Source organism: Lupinus angustifolius, chromosome LG08, assembly GCF_001865875.1.
Source record: "Lupinus angustifolius cultivar Tanjil chromosome LG08, LupAngTanjil_v1.0, whole genome shotgun sequence".
Taxonomy (NCBI): Eukaryota; Viridiplantae; Streptophyta; class Magnoliopsida; order Fabales; family Fabaceae; genus Lupinus; species Lupinus angustifolius.
The window spans coordinates 18,796,177-18,811,265 of NC_032016.1; the positions used below are offsets into that span (position 1 = coordinate 18,796,177).

General features: G+C 34.8%; 3 protein-coding genes across 4 annotated transcripts; 2 read left to right on the top strand and 1 right to left on the bottom strand.

The window, feature by feature from the left end:
• Nucleotides 206-3,505, top strand: LOC109353682 (homeobox-leucine zipper protein HOX11-like). Its single transcript, XM_019596034.1, has 4 exons — nucleotides 206-658; nucleotides 1,823-2,085; nucleotides 2,206-2,285; nucleotides 3,093-3,505. The coding sequence occupies exons 1-4, from the start codon at nucleotides 298-300 to the stop codon at nucleotides 3,349-3,351; spliced, it is 963 nt and encodes a 320-aa protein (XP_019451579.1). The 5' UTR covers nucleotides 206-297; the 3' UTR covers nucleotides 3,352-3,505.
• On the bottom strand, nucleotides 5,017-14,796 carry LOC109354991 (protein EMSY-LIKE 3-like). 2 transcript variants are annotated; one of them, XM_019597861.1, is made up of 10 exons: nucleotides 14,580-14,794; nucleotides 13,825-14,036; nucleotides 13,621-13,730; nucleotides 13,272-13,518; nucleotides 12,921-13,109; nucleotides 12,768-12,836; nucleotides 11,161-11,406; nucleotides 10,991-11,059; nucleotides 10,818-10,881; nucleotides 5,017-5,404 (listed from the first exon to the last, which is right to left on the bottom strand). In XM_019597861.1, exons 1-10 carry the CDS (start codon nucleotides 14,605-14,607, stop codon nucleotides 5,355-5,357), a joined length of 1,284 nt encoding a protein of 427 aa, XP_019453406.1. In that variant the 5' UTR covers nucleotides 14,608-14,794; the 3' UTR covers nucleotides 5,017-5,354. The 2 variants fall into 2 exon arrangements, with proteins under 2 accessions (XP_019453406.1, XP_019453407.1); XM_019597862.1 differs by lacking the exon at nucleotides 12,921-13,109 and having other exon boundaries at nucleotides 14,580-14,796.
• Nucleotides 7,215-10,048, top strand: LOC109354992. The gene is made up of 2 exons (XM_019597863.1): nucleotides 7,215-9,102; nucleotides 9,200-10,048. Exon 1 carries the CDS (start codon nucleotides 7,654-7,656, stop codon nucleotides 8,683-8,685), a length of 1,032 nt encoding a protein of 343 aa, XP_019453408.1. The 5' UTR covers nucleotides 7,215-7,653; the 3' UTR covers nucleotides 8,686-9,102; nucleotides 9,200-10,048.

The window sequence follows — 15,089 nt, forward strand, 5'->3', positions numbered from 1 at the left end:
TAGAGAGTTTGTACTCTATTCGGTGTGCCAATTGTTTAATAACAAAACTATATAAATTTCAATACATATTCAAAAAGAAAATGAATAAAGTTTATTTCGAAAATAAAATAAAATGAATAAAAAATTAATTAAAAGTAATCATTTGGGTCTGACTTTGATCATGTTAGACTCTGTCATCATAATTATAAAGACTTTACTTCCACTTCCTCTCATCACTTCAATCCAAACTCCTTTAATTTTCTCTCTTCTATTCTAGCTACCCACCTTTTCTCTCTGCCTTGTATATGCAAGGAAAACATGGAACTTGATTTGAGCTTAGGAGACTCTTCAAGGTCTTGTGTGTTCATGGAAAAGTCACATGAAGCTTCTAATCAATTTGGATTTGGCTTCAACACCACTACCTTATCAATTGGTCAAGTTACAACTAAACAAAGTGATCAACACCAACATGAAGAAACAACAAAGGAAAAACATAAACACAATAGTCACTTAGAAGATCAAGAAGCTGCAAATGAGTACCATATTAGTACTTCTCATAAAGCCGATAATAACACATCACTTTTGCAGCTTGATTTTCTTTCTCATACACCATTTGTTGCTCCTATTAACGCACTTCCCCTTCAATCTTTCCCATGGAATCCACCACCTTTTGAAAACGGTAATCACCTTTCAATACTTAAGGGTGCTTTGTTACTCTTAACCTCTCTTTCACACTGCTATCCATATGGAATGAGAAATTATTCTGTAGTCCAACATAGTTTACGTGTCTTTACATTGATTTTTAATAAATTCATATAATTTGAAAATCAATATATGTTAAAGATTGAAATCTATTCTTTTAGATCATTGGTTTGAAACCATCCAATAACTCATTCTTTAGAATGGATATAATTTACACCATTAATTTAAGTTGTTGTATTTGAAATTCATGTAAAAAAAAATACTAAAATCATGTATGTACACGCAATATATAATTCAATATTATCGCGGATGTCAATTAATAAAAATATTATTTTGATAACTAATTTATTATAATTTTAAGTTGTTATTTTTTTATTAGTTTTTTGAGGTGGGAATAAGAATGGGGTGAGGAAGACTCAACCTACTCACTCACCCGGTTTAGTCCGATCATAACCAGACTTGAATGTGATTAGGTTTTATGAGATTTAGGGTTGAGTTTAGGTTCACAAATTAGACTCAATAAATATTTAGGGTAAAGTAAAGGGCAAATGTGACATGATCTATCTCATGGTCATTCATTTATCATGTTTGTATGTGTGACTATTTAATCATGTATAAAATAACGATTGACTCAATGTATCATTGATTCTATAATTTTTTCCATCAGATATGTATGATTAAAAAGAGACTTGATGTATCATTGATTCTCTAACTTTATCATAATATATGCATAATTAATAAAATATATACATGTCATTCCATATATTAAATTACATATTCATAATAATAAATAATATTGAAAAAAATTTATCTAAAAAATATATGCATATTTAATCGGGTCTAAGATTGAATTCAAATATTAATCCAATAAACATTTAGGATTATGTTAGATCAAATCAAGGGTGAGTTCAAAAAATAATTCAACCAATATTTAATGTGAAATAAGGGAGAGCTTATCCAAGTGATACTCATCCCCACTTTTAAGATAAGTAAATTGAGTCGTACTAATATTACTTTAATAAATATATAACTTGTCTGTGGTTATGCTTAAAAATCTATGGTGAAAATCTTCTTCCAACATACATTGATTAATTGTTGCTTAAAAAAACATTTACAATCTGTGGTTGTTGACATGATGCAGCTGTTGGGAGTTGTCCAAGAGGTTTGGACATGAACATGCTGCCGGTGGCGGTGGCGGTGGCGGTGGAGGATGAGGCGGAGGAAGTGGCGGGGTTGTCTTCATCATCTCCGAACAGCACAACATCATCATTCCAAAGGGGTAGTTCTTCAAGAGCAAGTGATGAAGATGAGAGTGGTGGAAGCACTAGGAAGAAGCTAAGGCTATCCAAGGAGCAATCTAATTTCCTTGAAGAAAGCTTCAAAGAGCATAACATTCTTAATCCAGTTAGTGTTCAAATAAGAGTTATACAATCAATTTTGGAATTCATTTTTGTCTTCATTACTTTGTTTCATATCCTACTCAGTAACATTAATATTTGGTACACACTTTTTTTTATGGTGTAGAAGCAAAAACTTGGTCTTGCAAAACAACTCCATCTTCGCCCTCGCCAAGTGGAAGTGTGGTTTCAAAACAGAAGAGCAAGGTACACACACATACTAGTACTAGGCTACTAGCTAATAAATAATAAATAATACATTTTTGTTTGTTGGTTTATGTTCGATCAAGTTGGTTATTTGAGTGTTGAGTTGAAAGAATTTAGAGTGATGAAATATATTAGTTTGATAGCTTTCAAGATTTTTCTTTCATTTTTTTCACCTCTGAAAATTAACTCATAAACAGATTTTTAGGGTTTTTTGTGAGTTAAGTTTTAGAGGGAAAATAAGAGGAAAAAAAACTTAAATCTATGAAATATATTTATAAGATTGTAAGTTTTTTATTTTTTTTGTCGCAAACTCTTAATCAATATTGTGTGTGGAAAAATTAGGTGTTGAACTTTCTGAATTCAATTCATTAAAATTATTTGAGGTAGAATATGAAGAGAAAGAAAATTTATATATTGATAGTGTATGAGTTTTATATATTATCACTATATGATTTAATATTTATGTTTTATCATTATTGACTATTAAAAAAAATACTATAAATGAATGATTAATTATGTACAGACTATATATAAATATTTACAGTGACTGTATATACTGACGGTGTAAGATTTTTTTATATTGTAACCGTATCATCTATCATTCACTCATTCACTTTTAATCATCAATCATCAATGACTTTTTAGAAAGAGTAATCCAAATGAATGGTGAATAATGCACTGAGTGAGTAAGAATGGTTATAATATGCTCTATAGAAAAACTCTTAGAATTATTAATAACTTTAAAAATTAGTTAACAAAAATTGTATTCTTCTCTACTTTATATTTATGTGGTATGAGTTGATGAAGGACCAAATTGAAGCAAACAGAGGTAGACTGTGAATACTTGAAGAAGTGCTGTGAGACACTGAAGGAAGAGAATAGAAGGCTTCATAAGGAGCTTCAAGAATTGAGAACCTTGAAAACTTCAAACACATTCTCCATGCATTTACCAGCCACTACCTTGACAATGTGCCCATCTTGTGAAAATGTTTCCACCAATTCAAATTCCACTACCAATAATGAACCAACAACCTCAAAATTCCAACATGGTAAACCAAGGTTTTAACCATTTGTTCACACCATTCCACAGCATCTTGAATTTTGAATTTATTATATTGAAGATGGTTTTTGGAAATTGATTTAGTTTTGTACATAGGGAAGTTCTGAGAGGGTGATAGGTTTATTTTTTGGCTGATATGAAACTTATAGAATTTTGTTCATGAGAAATATTTATAACTGGGTTTTTGTTTTTTTAGTTTTAATCTCTCTGCTCTTAATGTTTCTGAGTTTTTTGCCATGGTAACTAAAATCAGAAAGAAAGTTAAAGAAAATATTGTAGTGACGATAGAAATCAAAGACAAAGGGATATGATACCTTCCCTCCTTTCTATCTTTATTTCTTCAATGAAAATAGTTTATCTAAGTAGGATCCAGGAGCGACTATATATAACTAGGACAAATCTTATAACTCAGAACAATTAGAGGTATTTATAATTACCTACCGATAGAAGTTTAAGAACTTTCAAATCGGTTAACCACTTCTTATTTATGTCGTTCATCATCTGGAATTTTTAATGCTATACCATACATGTATATATAAATAAAGAAAAAATTAACTTAACGTTAGTCCAGTGATATAAGGTTTTATTCTTCAGAAATACAAAAAGATTAAAAGTTTGATTTTTAGGATAACAACTACAAATCTGAAAAGTGATTAGTTCCTTATCAGTCGGGTATGAGAATACATTTGATTGTATAAAAAATATAAATAAAGAAAAGAAGACTTTTAATCAATTTGTATGTGACTTTTAATTTTACTATATCTTATATTTATATATTAATTCTAAAAGTGTATATATAATTATAAAATATTAAAATATGTATATATAATTATATAATTGAGTGAGATTATGAACCTAATGAGTTGAAGTATACTTGATTCAAGTTTGACTTCTTTATTTAGTGAGGTCAATTTCAACTTATTTGTTTCATGAACCAAATTTGTTGATATAAAAATAAATTAAGTTTTGAATGAATTTCGAATTAATTTGGTTGAATTTGCTGCTGAAGAACCAATGAACCAAATGCAGATAACTTGATGAACGCGAGTTTTGTGGTACCAAAAACAAGTTCATGGTGTGGTGTGGTTCCATCTTCAACACGCAAATAGCAATCATATAAGTTTGAAGTACATGAGTGTGGAAAATGTAAAACAAAATACTTTATGACTTAGACACCTTTCAAATCTCATGTTTATCCTTGAATCTTAAGAAAACAATGATTCCCGGGTGGAATTTAGATTGGACAGACATAAAATTAACAGGATAATCAAAATTCTAGTGCTAGTCGTAAGTCTTTAAAAGTAGACGGTCTCATTATGTATATGAAAGAGTGAGAGGCTTAATGGGAGGTGGAAGATGATGATAAGGGTCCACCTGTCAACAACTCCAAGGAGGGTTTATGGATGAAGACACGCCCAGAATATGAAACTGGGTATATCAATGGTTGTTGTGAAGATATGGTTCTTCATGCGGTGGTGCTGTTTTTGGGATCTAAGGCCATTGTGGCTGCAGAGATTTGATTGTGATTGTGATTTTAAATTTTCACAGATTATCCAACCAACTTGCAAACAGTTAGTTAAACTTATGTGTCTATCTTTAATAATGCAGTTTTGACAATGACCCCTCAGAGATACCCTATAAAGGTAGATCTATAAAACTTGAAGAGTCCAATGGTGCTAAGAAATGAGTGCTAAACTTCACATTAGAATCCATAGGTTGAGATCAAACAGAAAAAAATAAGGTTCTCAAAGTGGGTACTAATGTGACATCAAATACCAGAATTTATACACTGCCACACTTTAATCACTGATGGAATGGGATAGTATTGTACAAGTATCAGCTGGTCCTAGTTCAACTTTAAACCTCAATAAATAATTATTACTAAACTACAACAATTTCCATACTATGAACTTGGAAGGAAATAATCTTTTATGGCATGATACAAGAGAAGTACACAGAAGTATATGCTATGCCTCTGATCATTCTACAAAGTACAACAAGTCCTCCAATCATTCTCGATCCATTGATTGAGCATGTGAGAAATGGCGGCCACCCCCATCTGAATAAATAATAAGTTTGATTAAAAATAGCATTATGAACCTACAAACATCAACTTTAAATTCATAAACATTCAAGTAGTGAATTCCACAGGATGTCATATATTGTATTTTTCATGCCTTCCTGACAATATATTTTTTATAGAAAAGTTCTATCCTAAGAAACTTTGATCATTCAAAAAGGTAGGACATATATCATACATGTAGCCAAAACCAATAATAACATGATTAGAGTATACCAAAACAAAATAACAACCACCAAAGCCTTTTTTCCATTATATTAAAATGACTAAATGGATCATTTAAAGTCCTTTTTAATGTTTTCCTAATAATTTTCCTTGTCTTCTATCTGCAAAAACAGATTCCAGCATTTTATCCCCAGAAGGTGGATTGAGTACAACATGGTAGTGGAAAAAATCGATGTAGCATGCCATATTCCCATATCTACAGTTATGTAGTCTGTACTGCCACCATACTTGTATCAAATTTAATCTCATATCCACGTTTCATAACTATTATTACCACTAGGCTATGCTTGCTTGTTGGCACATGGTAAAAAGAAAACATTGAAAAGAAAATCATTTCGCGCTTGTTGATACAACAAAAATGGGGAACAATTGAAGGTGGGTGCAAATCACTTAGATCCAATCCACAAACTTTGGCCCCTATTATAATGTGGAAGTTAGTTAAAGCTTGAAGGTAACTTACCATGCTAAATAACGAGTGAAAATGAAAAACCCTTTTGCACTACATTTTCACTTCCCTTTATGAACATCTCTAACAGGTCAGACTAACTCATATTAAACCAACATTTCTACCAGATGAGAATCAAAGCATATTGCATGTTCAGAAATCTTGTGCAGTACCACCCAATTTATTCATGATGAAATTATGGTGTTTGTTTAATACATGCCAAAAATAAAACCAAGAAAGGGCTGAAAATAGCCAACGCGTGATGTTATTGTCTGATTCGTACTGGCACGAGTACCCCATGTACCCATGCAGCCTAGTTGTCTGCAAGGTAGTTAAAATCGTGTCTCTACTCGTGAAATCACACGAGTATACGCGTTGAGCAGCCATGGCCGTGCTCGATTCTAGGAACGTGTTCTGGAGCAGGTAAAATCGTGGAATCGTAGTGTTAGAACATAAACTTGTTGGAATCGGCGTGTTTACCGTTTCAACTTTGTGGTTGTGTAATTGTTGGGCCTCGACCCGTTTCTGCAAACCGGATCAATGAAACCCTATTCTGCACCCAGGTGAGTTTTTACAATTTTTTCTCTCCATTTAGTTACTTTTCTCCATTCTCCATTTACTGTTCATCGTCTTCTCCATTGACGGTCATTGTTCACTGTCTTCTCCATTGACGATCACTGTTCACCGTCTTCTCTATTGACGAACACTATTCACCGTCTTCTCCATTGACGAAATTGTTCATCGTCTTCTCCATTACGTGCATGGTTCATCGTCTTCTCCATTGACGACCACTGTTCATCGTCTTCTCCATTGACGACCACTGTTCATCGTCTTCTCCATTGACGACCACTGTTCATCGTCTTCTCCATTGACGACCACTGTTCATCGTCTTCTCCATTGACGACCACTGTTCATCGTCTTCTCCATTGACGACCACTGTTCATCGTCTTCTCCATTGACGACCACTGTTCATCGTCTTCTCCATTGACGAACAATGTTCATCATCTTCTCCATTGACGAACATTGTTCATCATCTTCTCCATTGACGAACAGTGTTCACTGTCTTCTCCATTGACGAACATTGTTCATCGTCTTCTCCATTGACGAACACAGTTCATCGTCTTCTCCATTACGTGCATTGTTCATCATCTTCTCCATTACGTGCATTGTTAATCGTCTTCTCCATTACGTGCATTGTTCATCGTCTTCTCCATTACGTGCATTGTTCATCGTCTTCTCCATTACGTGCATTGTTCATCGTCTACCTTTTCTCCTTCGTTTCTCCTTCTTTCTCCATTCACAGAATCACATACATTATTCTCCTTTCTCCATTCACAAAATCAGTCACTATCATACTCCTCAAAAAAACCTTTTCCCTCACATAACCCATTTACACGTGTTATACCATACTGCCACCACTCACCCTCGAAATTATTCCCTTCATTTGTTTTATTATTTACATAAACAGTACACACTTTCTTGTGGTTTTCTCCACTGCTTGTTAATTTAAAATATTCACTACTCCTTCATTACTATTTCAAGCAATCACTATTTGAATATGTCCGGAGAAGGTAACTCAAATTCAATCCCAACTGTTGGAGGCTCAAGTGCTGCTACTGAGTCCCAAAGCAGTGCTTCTAAAGTATTGCCCAGGAATGCACGTGGGAATAGAAGTGACATAGCGTGGAAGCATGAAATTGCAGTTGATGGAACGAGAAAAATACAATGCAAATACTGTCAAAAGGTTGTAAGCGGAGGAGCATATAGGTTGAAGCATCATCTAGCTGGAACTAACAAGGATGTTGAACCTTGTATTGTTGTAAGTGATGAATTAAAGAAGGAAATGTTATTAATTGTTGTTGGTTTACAACAGAACTTGATTAGCAAGTCCAATTCATTTTTGAGTGAGGAGGAACAACCTAAAGTTGGGGAAAAAAGGAAAGAAAATGAAAACTTGTTCAAGAGGAAGGGGATTAGCACTCAAGCCACCATCAACAATATGTTTAAGAAGGGGATCAAAGAGGAAGCAAATCAAGCCATTGCAAGGTGTTTTTATAACAATGTCATTTCGTTTAATGTGGCAAGAAGTGATGAATACTTTGAAATGTTCGAGTTGGTTGCGAAGCATGGTCCAGGGTTCAAGCATCCATCCTACCATGAAATTAGGGTCAAATATTTGAAGGAAGAAGTTAAGTTGACTAATGCTAGACTTGAAGAACACAAGGTTGAGTGGAAGAAAGTTGGGTGTACTCTAATGACTGATGGTTGGACCGACAAGAGGAGGAGGACAATCCTGAATTTCTTAGTGCACAGTCCCAAGGGAACAGTTTTCTTGAAGTCTATTGATGCATCACACATAGCAAAAACCGCTGATAGGATCTTTAAGATGATAGATGAAATTGTTGAGGAGATTGGGGAAGATAATGTTGTTCAAGTTGTGACAGACAATGCATCTAATTACAAAGTTGCTGGAGAGATGTTGATGGAGAAAAGAAAAAAACTTTATTGGACACCTTGTGCCGCTCATGGTATTGACTTAATGTTGGAGGAGTTTGAGAAGAAAATTCCTATTCATGCACACAATTTATAAAGGTAGAAAAATTACAACGTTTATCTATGCAAAGACTTTTCTAATTTCTCTTTTGCAACAAAACACAAAGGGAAGAGATTTAGTGAGACCATACCTCACTCATTTTGCCACTTCATACTTAACTTTGGGTTGCCTTAATGATAACATAACAAGTTTGATAAGAATGTTCACATCAGCATAATGGAAGGCAACCAAATTTGCCAGGACACATGATGGGATATTAATTGAGGATGTGGTGTTGGATAAGGAATTTTGGAAGAGTATTGTTTTTGTTTCAAAATGTGCATTTCCATTAATGAAAGTTCTTCGTTTGGTTGATTCAGATGACTACGAGAAGCCACTGATGGGATTAATATATGAAGCAATGGATCAAGCTAAGGAAAAGATACAAAGTGCTTACAATGGTGTTGAGGATAGGTAACATTCATGTATTATTTGCAACTAATATTAATGTATTAATACTTTTTTGCTATTTATTTGCAACTAATGTCATTCTTTATGATATTATTCATAGTTATATGCCTCTATGGAAAATCATTGATGATAGATGGGATAGACAACTTCATAGACCATTACATGTTGCGGGATATTTTCTTAACCCTCAATTAAATTATGCTTCGGGGTTTAATGTTGATCTTGAAGTTAGAAAGGGGTTGTTTGATGGCATAGGAAGGATGGTGCCTGATATTCAAGATCAATCTAAGATTGTTGTTCAGATGGATCGATTAAAAATAAACGAGGCTTTTTTGGTAAGTCATTGGCTTTGGCAACGGTGAAGCAGAAAACTCCAACAGATTGGTGGGAGTTTTTCGGGGATGAAACACCAGAGCTTAAAAATTTTGCTCTTCGTGTACTAAGCTTGACGTGTAGCTGCTCTGGATGTGAGCGTAATTGGAGTGCGTTTGAAATGGTAAGAATTTAATTGAATTATTTCTATTGATTATTTGTTTATGTCTATATAAATGTAAGCGTAATTATATTTACATTGATTATTGGTTTATGTCCATACTAAGAGAAGAAATAAATTAAAGCAAGAAACAATGAACGATGTTATTTTTGTTATGGCCAACTCAAAATTGTCCAAAAAGAAGCAAGCTATGAAGGTTGTCGAACTAACTATTGATGACATCGCATCTGATGATGAGTGGATCGTGGAGCACAATAATGATGATGAAGATCATTTGGATGGCCCGGAAGGTGATGGGGATGATTTGATGAGAGAAATCCTTGGAGAAGATATTGGGGAAGATATAGCCCATCTTATTGTGCTCCACAATCATTATGTGAGGGAAAAGGGTTTTTTGAGGAGTATGATTGTGACTCATTCTGTGAATGGAGAAAGGAGAATAATGACTGTGATTCTGTGAATGGAGAAAGGAAGAGAAACGAAGGAGAAAAGGTAGACGATGAACAGTGCACGTAATGAAGAAGACGATGAACACTGTTCGTCAATGGAGAAGACGATGAACAGTAACCGTCAATGGAGAAGACGATGAACAGTGATCGTGAAGGTAGAAGGTGATGAACAGTAAATGGAGAATGGAGGAGAAAAGTAACTAAATGAAGAGAAAAAATTGTAAAAATTCACCTCGGTGCAAAAAAGGGTTCAATAGTGGATTGGGTTCTAGGGTTTCATTGATCCGGTTTGCAGAAACGGGTCGAGGCCCAACAATTGCATAGCCACAAAGTTGAAACAGTAAGCACGCCGATTCCAACGAGTTTACGTCCTAACACTACGATTCCACAATTTTACCTACTCCAGAACACGTTCCTGGAATCGAGCACGGCCATGGCTACTCAACGCGTATACTCATGCAATTTCACGAGTAGAGATGCGATTTTAACTACCTTGGTTATGATCCTACGTTTACGATCTTCGACTACTCTCCCGATCCTAAGTAAAATCTCAATTTTGACTATCTTAGTTGTCTGTACTCAGCAGCAACCATATCAATATCAAGTCAACATATGAAACTCTTTTAATATATTGAGTTATTATATTAATTTCTCAGTTTGATTTAAAAATAGGCCCTATTCAATACCAAAATAATGTTCCTAGTATTTAATGTGAAGATTATTTTTGAAAAGACAGCTTAAAGAGTAATGCAGAGAGGTATAAAACCAATAAGTACCACTTTCACCATCAGAAAGATCATCAAGTCTTGCAATTGCATCGATAAGAGCTTGTTCGTGATCCTGCATTGAATTAAATATAGAATAGGAGCATATACACCATTAGCAAGGAGATTAAATAGTCGGGTAGAGAGTACATATGATAGCAGAGGAAATATAATTGTCCCCTTACCTTCAATACTTTCTTGGCTTTCTCAATTTCATGGGGATCAGGATGATTTGCACTGAATACCCTCTCCACCTGTCAAGTCCGCCAGAAACTTGAATATATGGATGAAGATAAAAACAATCTCATTCAAAGAATATTCTCATTGTATTACTACTACTATTACTATTGCTTACCTCCTTGATTAGTGTGTCCGTGTGAAGTATTTTTATATCATCAGGAGCCTTCTTTCTTATGCCATTCTGTGATGACAAAAAATCTTTTCTGGATTGCCCCTTTGGAGCTCCTCTACCTCTTCCAGCTCCTGGAACACTATCACGTGCTACAGGCCTGTTCATCCCATTTCCACCAGAGCCCCCGAAAGCCCCACGTTGATTGATTCCAGGATCCTCACCGACCCATTGAATATCCTCAGGAGATATCTGCAGTTAAAATACTGTATCTGAATTAGCAAAAATTATATAGTATTAGGCAAGTGCTAAACATATCAATAGCAAGAGATATATTTTCAAAATACAGTAATGAACATTCAAGATACAAAGGAGGAGCAACACTTCCATCTCGGTAAATCGAGTAACCACCACAATTCAGGGAATATTAAAAATATCATATTCACAATAAGATCCTTTTCGTACGAAATGAGTAGCCAAACTCATCAAGTATGATGAATACAAACTATATAATTATTCTTACAATAATAAAACCCTATTTGAAAACTTAAACTCAGATGAAAAGATGTACCACTGAAATTAAATTACGGTGTTTGTTTAATACATGCCAAAAATAAAACCAAGAAAGGGCTGAAAATAGCCAACACGTGATGTTATTGTCTGATTCGTACTGGCACGAGTACCCCATGCAGCCTAGTTGTCTGTACTCAGCAGCAACCATATCAATATCAAGTCAACATATGAAACTCTTTTAATATATTGAGTTATTATATTAATTTCTCATATTGATTTTAAAAAAATAAGCATTTAAATGAAAATCTTGTCACAGGTTCATAGATTTAGTGCTTAATTTGACATCACCATAAATTAAGCGGCAAATAGATGCTGCAATTCAATTTTGCCAAACACACCAGAACTCCCAATCTAAAGATGGAAGAAAATGCTTACTTCGAAAAGAAATACCACAAACAGAGCTATGAATTGTGGCTGCTATAGCACTGGACCAGCAGGGTTTTAATCAAAACTGCCATGGTTGTCAGATTTGTGCAAACCAGCAGGGTTATTGCATTTTCTAGGACTGGCGCTACAAAATGACATCGTGCTGCCTTTAATTTGTTGGAAAAAATTGTGAACATTACTTAATTAGAGGTACCACCTTTGTTGACACCTCTAAATCGTAACCAGGACACATATGACACATCTTGCTTTGGGCAGCTCAATGCACGAGGCTCCTGCCTAGTGGGATATGGGTAGGGTAGATGTACGCAACCTTAATCTCGCAAGCGAAGAAGTTGTTTCCAAGATTAGAACCCATCACCTCTAGGTTGGCTTGTAAGTGGTTTAATTAGTGAACTACCAGTTGAACCATTACCAATACCCTGGCCAGCTTGATGACCAACATGGTATTAATAACAACGCATAGAGGGGGAACAGGTCAAAAGAATGTGTAACAGTTCTCTTACTGCCTCATTTCCATTTTAAGGTTGTTAAACCGGTTGCAAGGTGTATTACGAATAAATTTCTACGGATAAATAGGTGCACAATTGTGGATTATAAGAAAATACTAGAATTTCACTACAGAAATCAGGATGGAGCATCAGATATACTCATACCTCTGACAGATTAACCCATTCCCATGTTTCTTCTGTACTCCCCATGTCATAGACTAGATTATGCCGGCCCTGAAAATTTGGAACAAAAAAAAATAAACATGCCAGCAACTAAGTAATGAGAAACAAATGCCAATGTAGTACGGGAGTGTATACATCAGCTGGATTATAGTCAGTGATAACAGCTTCATAGAAGTTATTGTCATCAGGCCATTTTGTCCGAACTCTCCTACCAATCAATGAATCAAATGATGCTCCCTCGGCTCTATTAGGTACTTGATTCCTTCCACCTGGTCCGGAGGAAGGATACTGCTTCATTGAAGAAACACCAGGTGCTATTTGACTCTGAAAATAAAAGAATACAAGGAAGACAATAATATGACTGAAATAAAATTACTTTCTTAAGATGTGCAACTATTTTTTCCAGATGGGCAAGGAGCCAAACACAAGGACATTAAATACATACAAAGAACAACACACTAAAGTATAAATCTATTGCTTACTTACAGGTTTCTGCTTCTTTCCCTTCGATCCAGGAACAGGTCCTCGTTTTCCTGAAGAAGATGGCTGGTGGGGTGCAGTCACTGTTTGAGGGGGGAATGGAGAAGGTCCCCCAAAAGAACGTGATGGTACAGATGGTGTAATCTTCTGCTTTTTGCGAGATGCAGAGACTGTTGGACTGGGATTTGAATCATGGAGAGCTTGACCAGTACTTAGCATGCCAGGCTGGTGGCCACCTGCCTGCCTCCACTCCCTAATGTCATTATCCAACATAAAGTGTCAATTAACAAAACAATAGTGCACATGCTGAAATTCAATGACAATCTCACTTCTACAACATAGAACAATATCCAACCTTATCCTCCGTATTACATCATCTGCATTAACCCGACCTAGGAGTTCTCTATGTTCCTCATTTGATAACCTCAGTTCTTTTCTCAGTTCTGTAATCAAACTTTCTTTCTCCTGAATAAAATACATGTCACACAGCAATTGTTTAAACCTTATCAAATAAATTCGAAAACATTAGATTTTTGGAAACAGAAATGATAAAATATACCCAGGTAATGGCATCAGCTTGAGCTTTAAAGGCTCGTAGCACTGAACTGTATGCTTCCTGCTCAAGTTGGTGAATTTGAGTTTCCATATCAATCTCACCATACATCCTTTGGGGGTATGGAAGTGAACCTACAGCAGATCTTCCGTTCCCAGCAAGGCGTCCTCCCCTGGGAATCCTGTTTTGATGTGTTGGTGGAAGATCATCATCAGTTCCTGCAATCATTACAACCAAGTCAAAAAATATAATCCATGATGCAAATATCAATCATATTTTTTCACTGCTGATGAAAAAACCATCTCTTGCATGAGAAATGCATTACTAAGGACCCCAATTATTTAAGCTTTTCTCGAAAAGTAACAATAACACTTCAGACCTGCACATTTGTTTGGTTAACAAACAAAAAAACAGAGGCTGCAAAAAAAGCTTTGTTAGGAAACTATAATCTTTAGCTTTTCAAAAAAATCACTTTTGTATAATCACTTTTTTAGCCTAAACAAACACACACTAACAACACTACACAATATCAGCTATATGATCTCCAACCCCAGTTTTAAAGCTTTTTTTCTAAAACTAAAGAAGTTAATCTAACACATGAAATGGAAGGGGCTACTCCTCTATGTAAGAATTAATTATTGAATCCTGAAACAATAGAGGAAATAGAAAATATCGAAAACCCTAACCCTAATTGAAAGAGAGAGAAGTAATGAAAGTAAAAGTTAGAATAAGAAATGAATGAAGAGAATGAGAAGGGTCACCGCTACTATCATAGGGTTCGTAGTCCATAGCCAGTTTGCAAATGAATTGAACAGAAAGGGGAGGAATCAGGTGCAGGAGGGTGCACGAATAAGAAGAATTGGAAAGAGAGATAGAGATTGAGAAGAGGTAGCGGCGGGTCAGCTCCGATTCGGACTCGGACACTGAGTTATGGATGGGAACTGAGATTGCTAGGATTTGGGACCATTGCTAAACCAAACCCCCATTTTCTTTCTTTTTTTCTTCTTTTTCCTCCTTATTTTATAATTAATTAAAATTACAATTAAAGTACAAAAGGATGGATCGGGATTAAAATAGCTTAATTGTAAATTTCAATATTAAGATGAGTTGAGTTTCAACTCGATTTTAATGTGAATCATTTTTCAAACTCAAAATTAATATGTTAGATGGGTTTATAATCTTAATTGTATACCGTTTGAATAATGATTATTAATATATAAATAATGATAGATGATTATTAAATTGATTTTATATTAAAGTTTAGTAATTTT

Excerpts from the sequence above, each read along its gene's own strand:
- LOC109354991 (XM_019597861.1), bottom strand. The coding sequence starts at position 14,607 with ATGGACTACGAACCCTATGATAGTAGCG. Across the intron at positions 14,037-14,579 it reads CGAACCCTATGATAGTAGCG|GAACTGATGATGATCTTCCA; the intron begins GTGACCCTTCTC and ends TAATGATTGCAG. Across the intron at positions 13,110-13,271 it reads AGGGAAAGAAGCAGAAACCT|AGTCAAATAGCACCTGGTGT; the intron begins GTAAGTAAGCAA and ends TTTTATTTTCAG.
- LOC109354992 (XM_019597863.1), top strand. The coding sequence starts at position 7,654 with ATGTCCGGAGAAGGTAACTCAAATTCAATCCCAACTGTTGGAGGCTCA.
- LOC109353682 (XM_019596034.1), top strand. The coding sequence starts at position 298 with ATGGAACTTGATTTGAGCTTAGGAGACTCTTCAAGGTCTTGTGTGTTC. Across the intron at positions 659-1,822 it reads TCCACCACCTTTTGAAAACG|CTGTTGGGAGTTGTCCAAGA; the intron begins GTAATCACCTTT and ends GACATGATGCAG. Across the intron at positions 2,286-3,092 it reads TTTCAAAACAGAAGAGCAAG|GACCAAATTGAAGCAAACAG; the intron begins GTACACACACAT and ends GAGTTGATGAAG.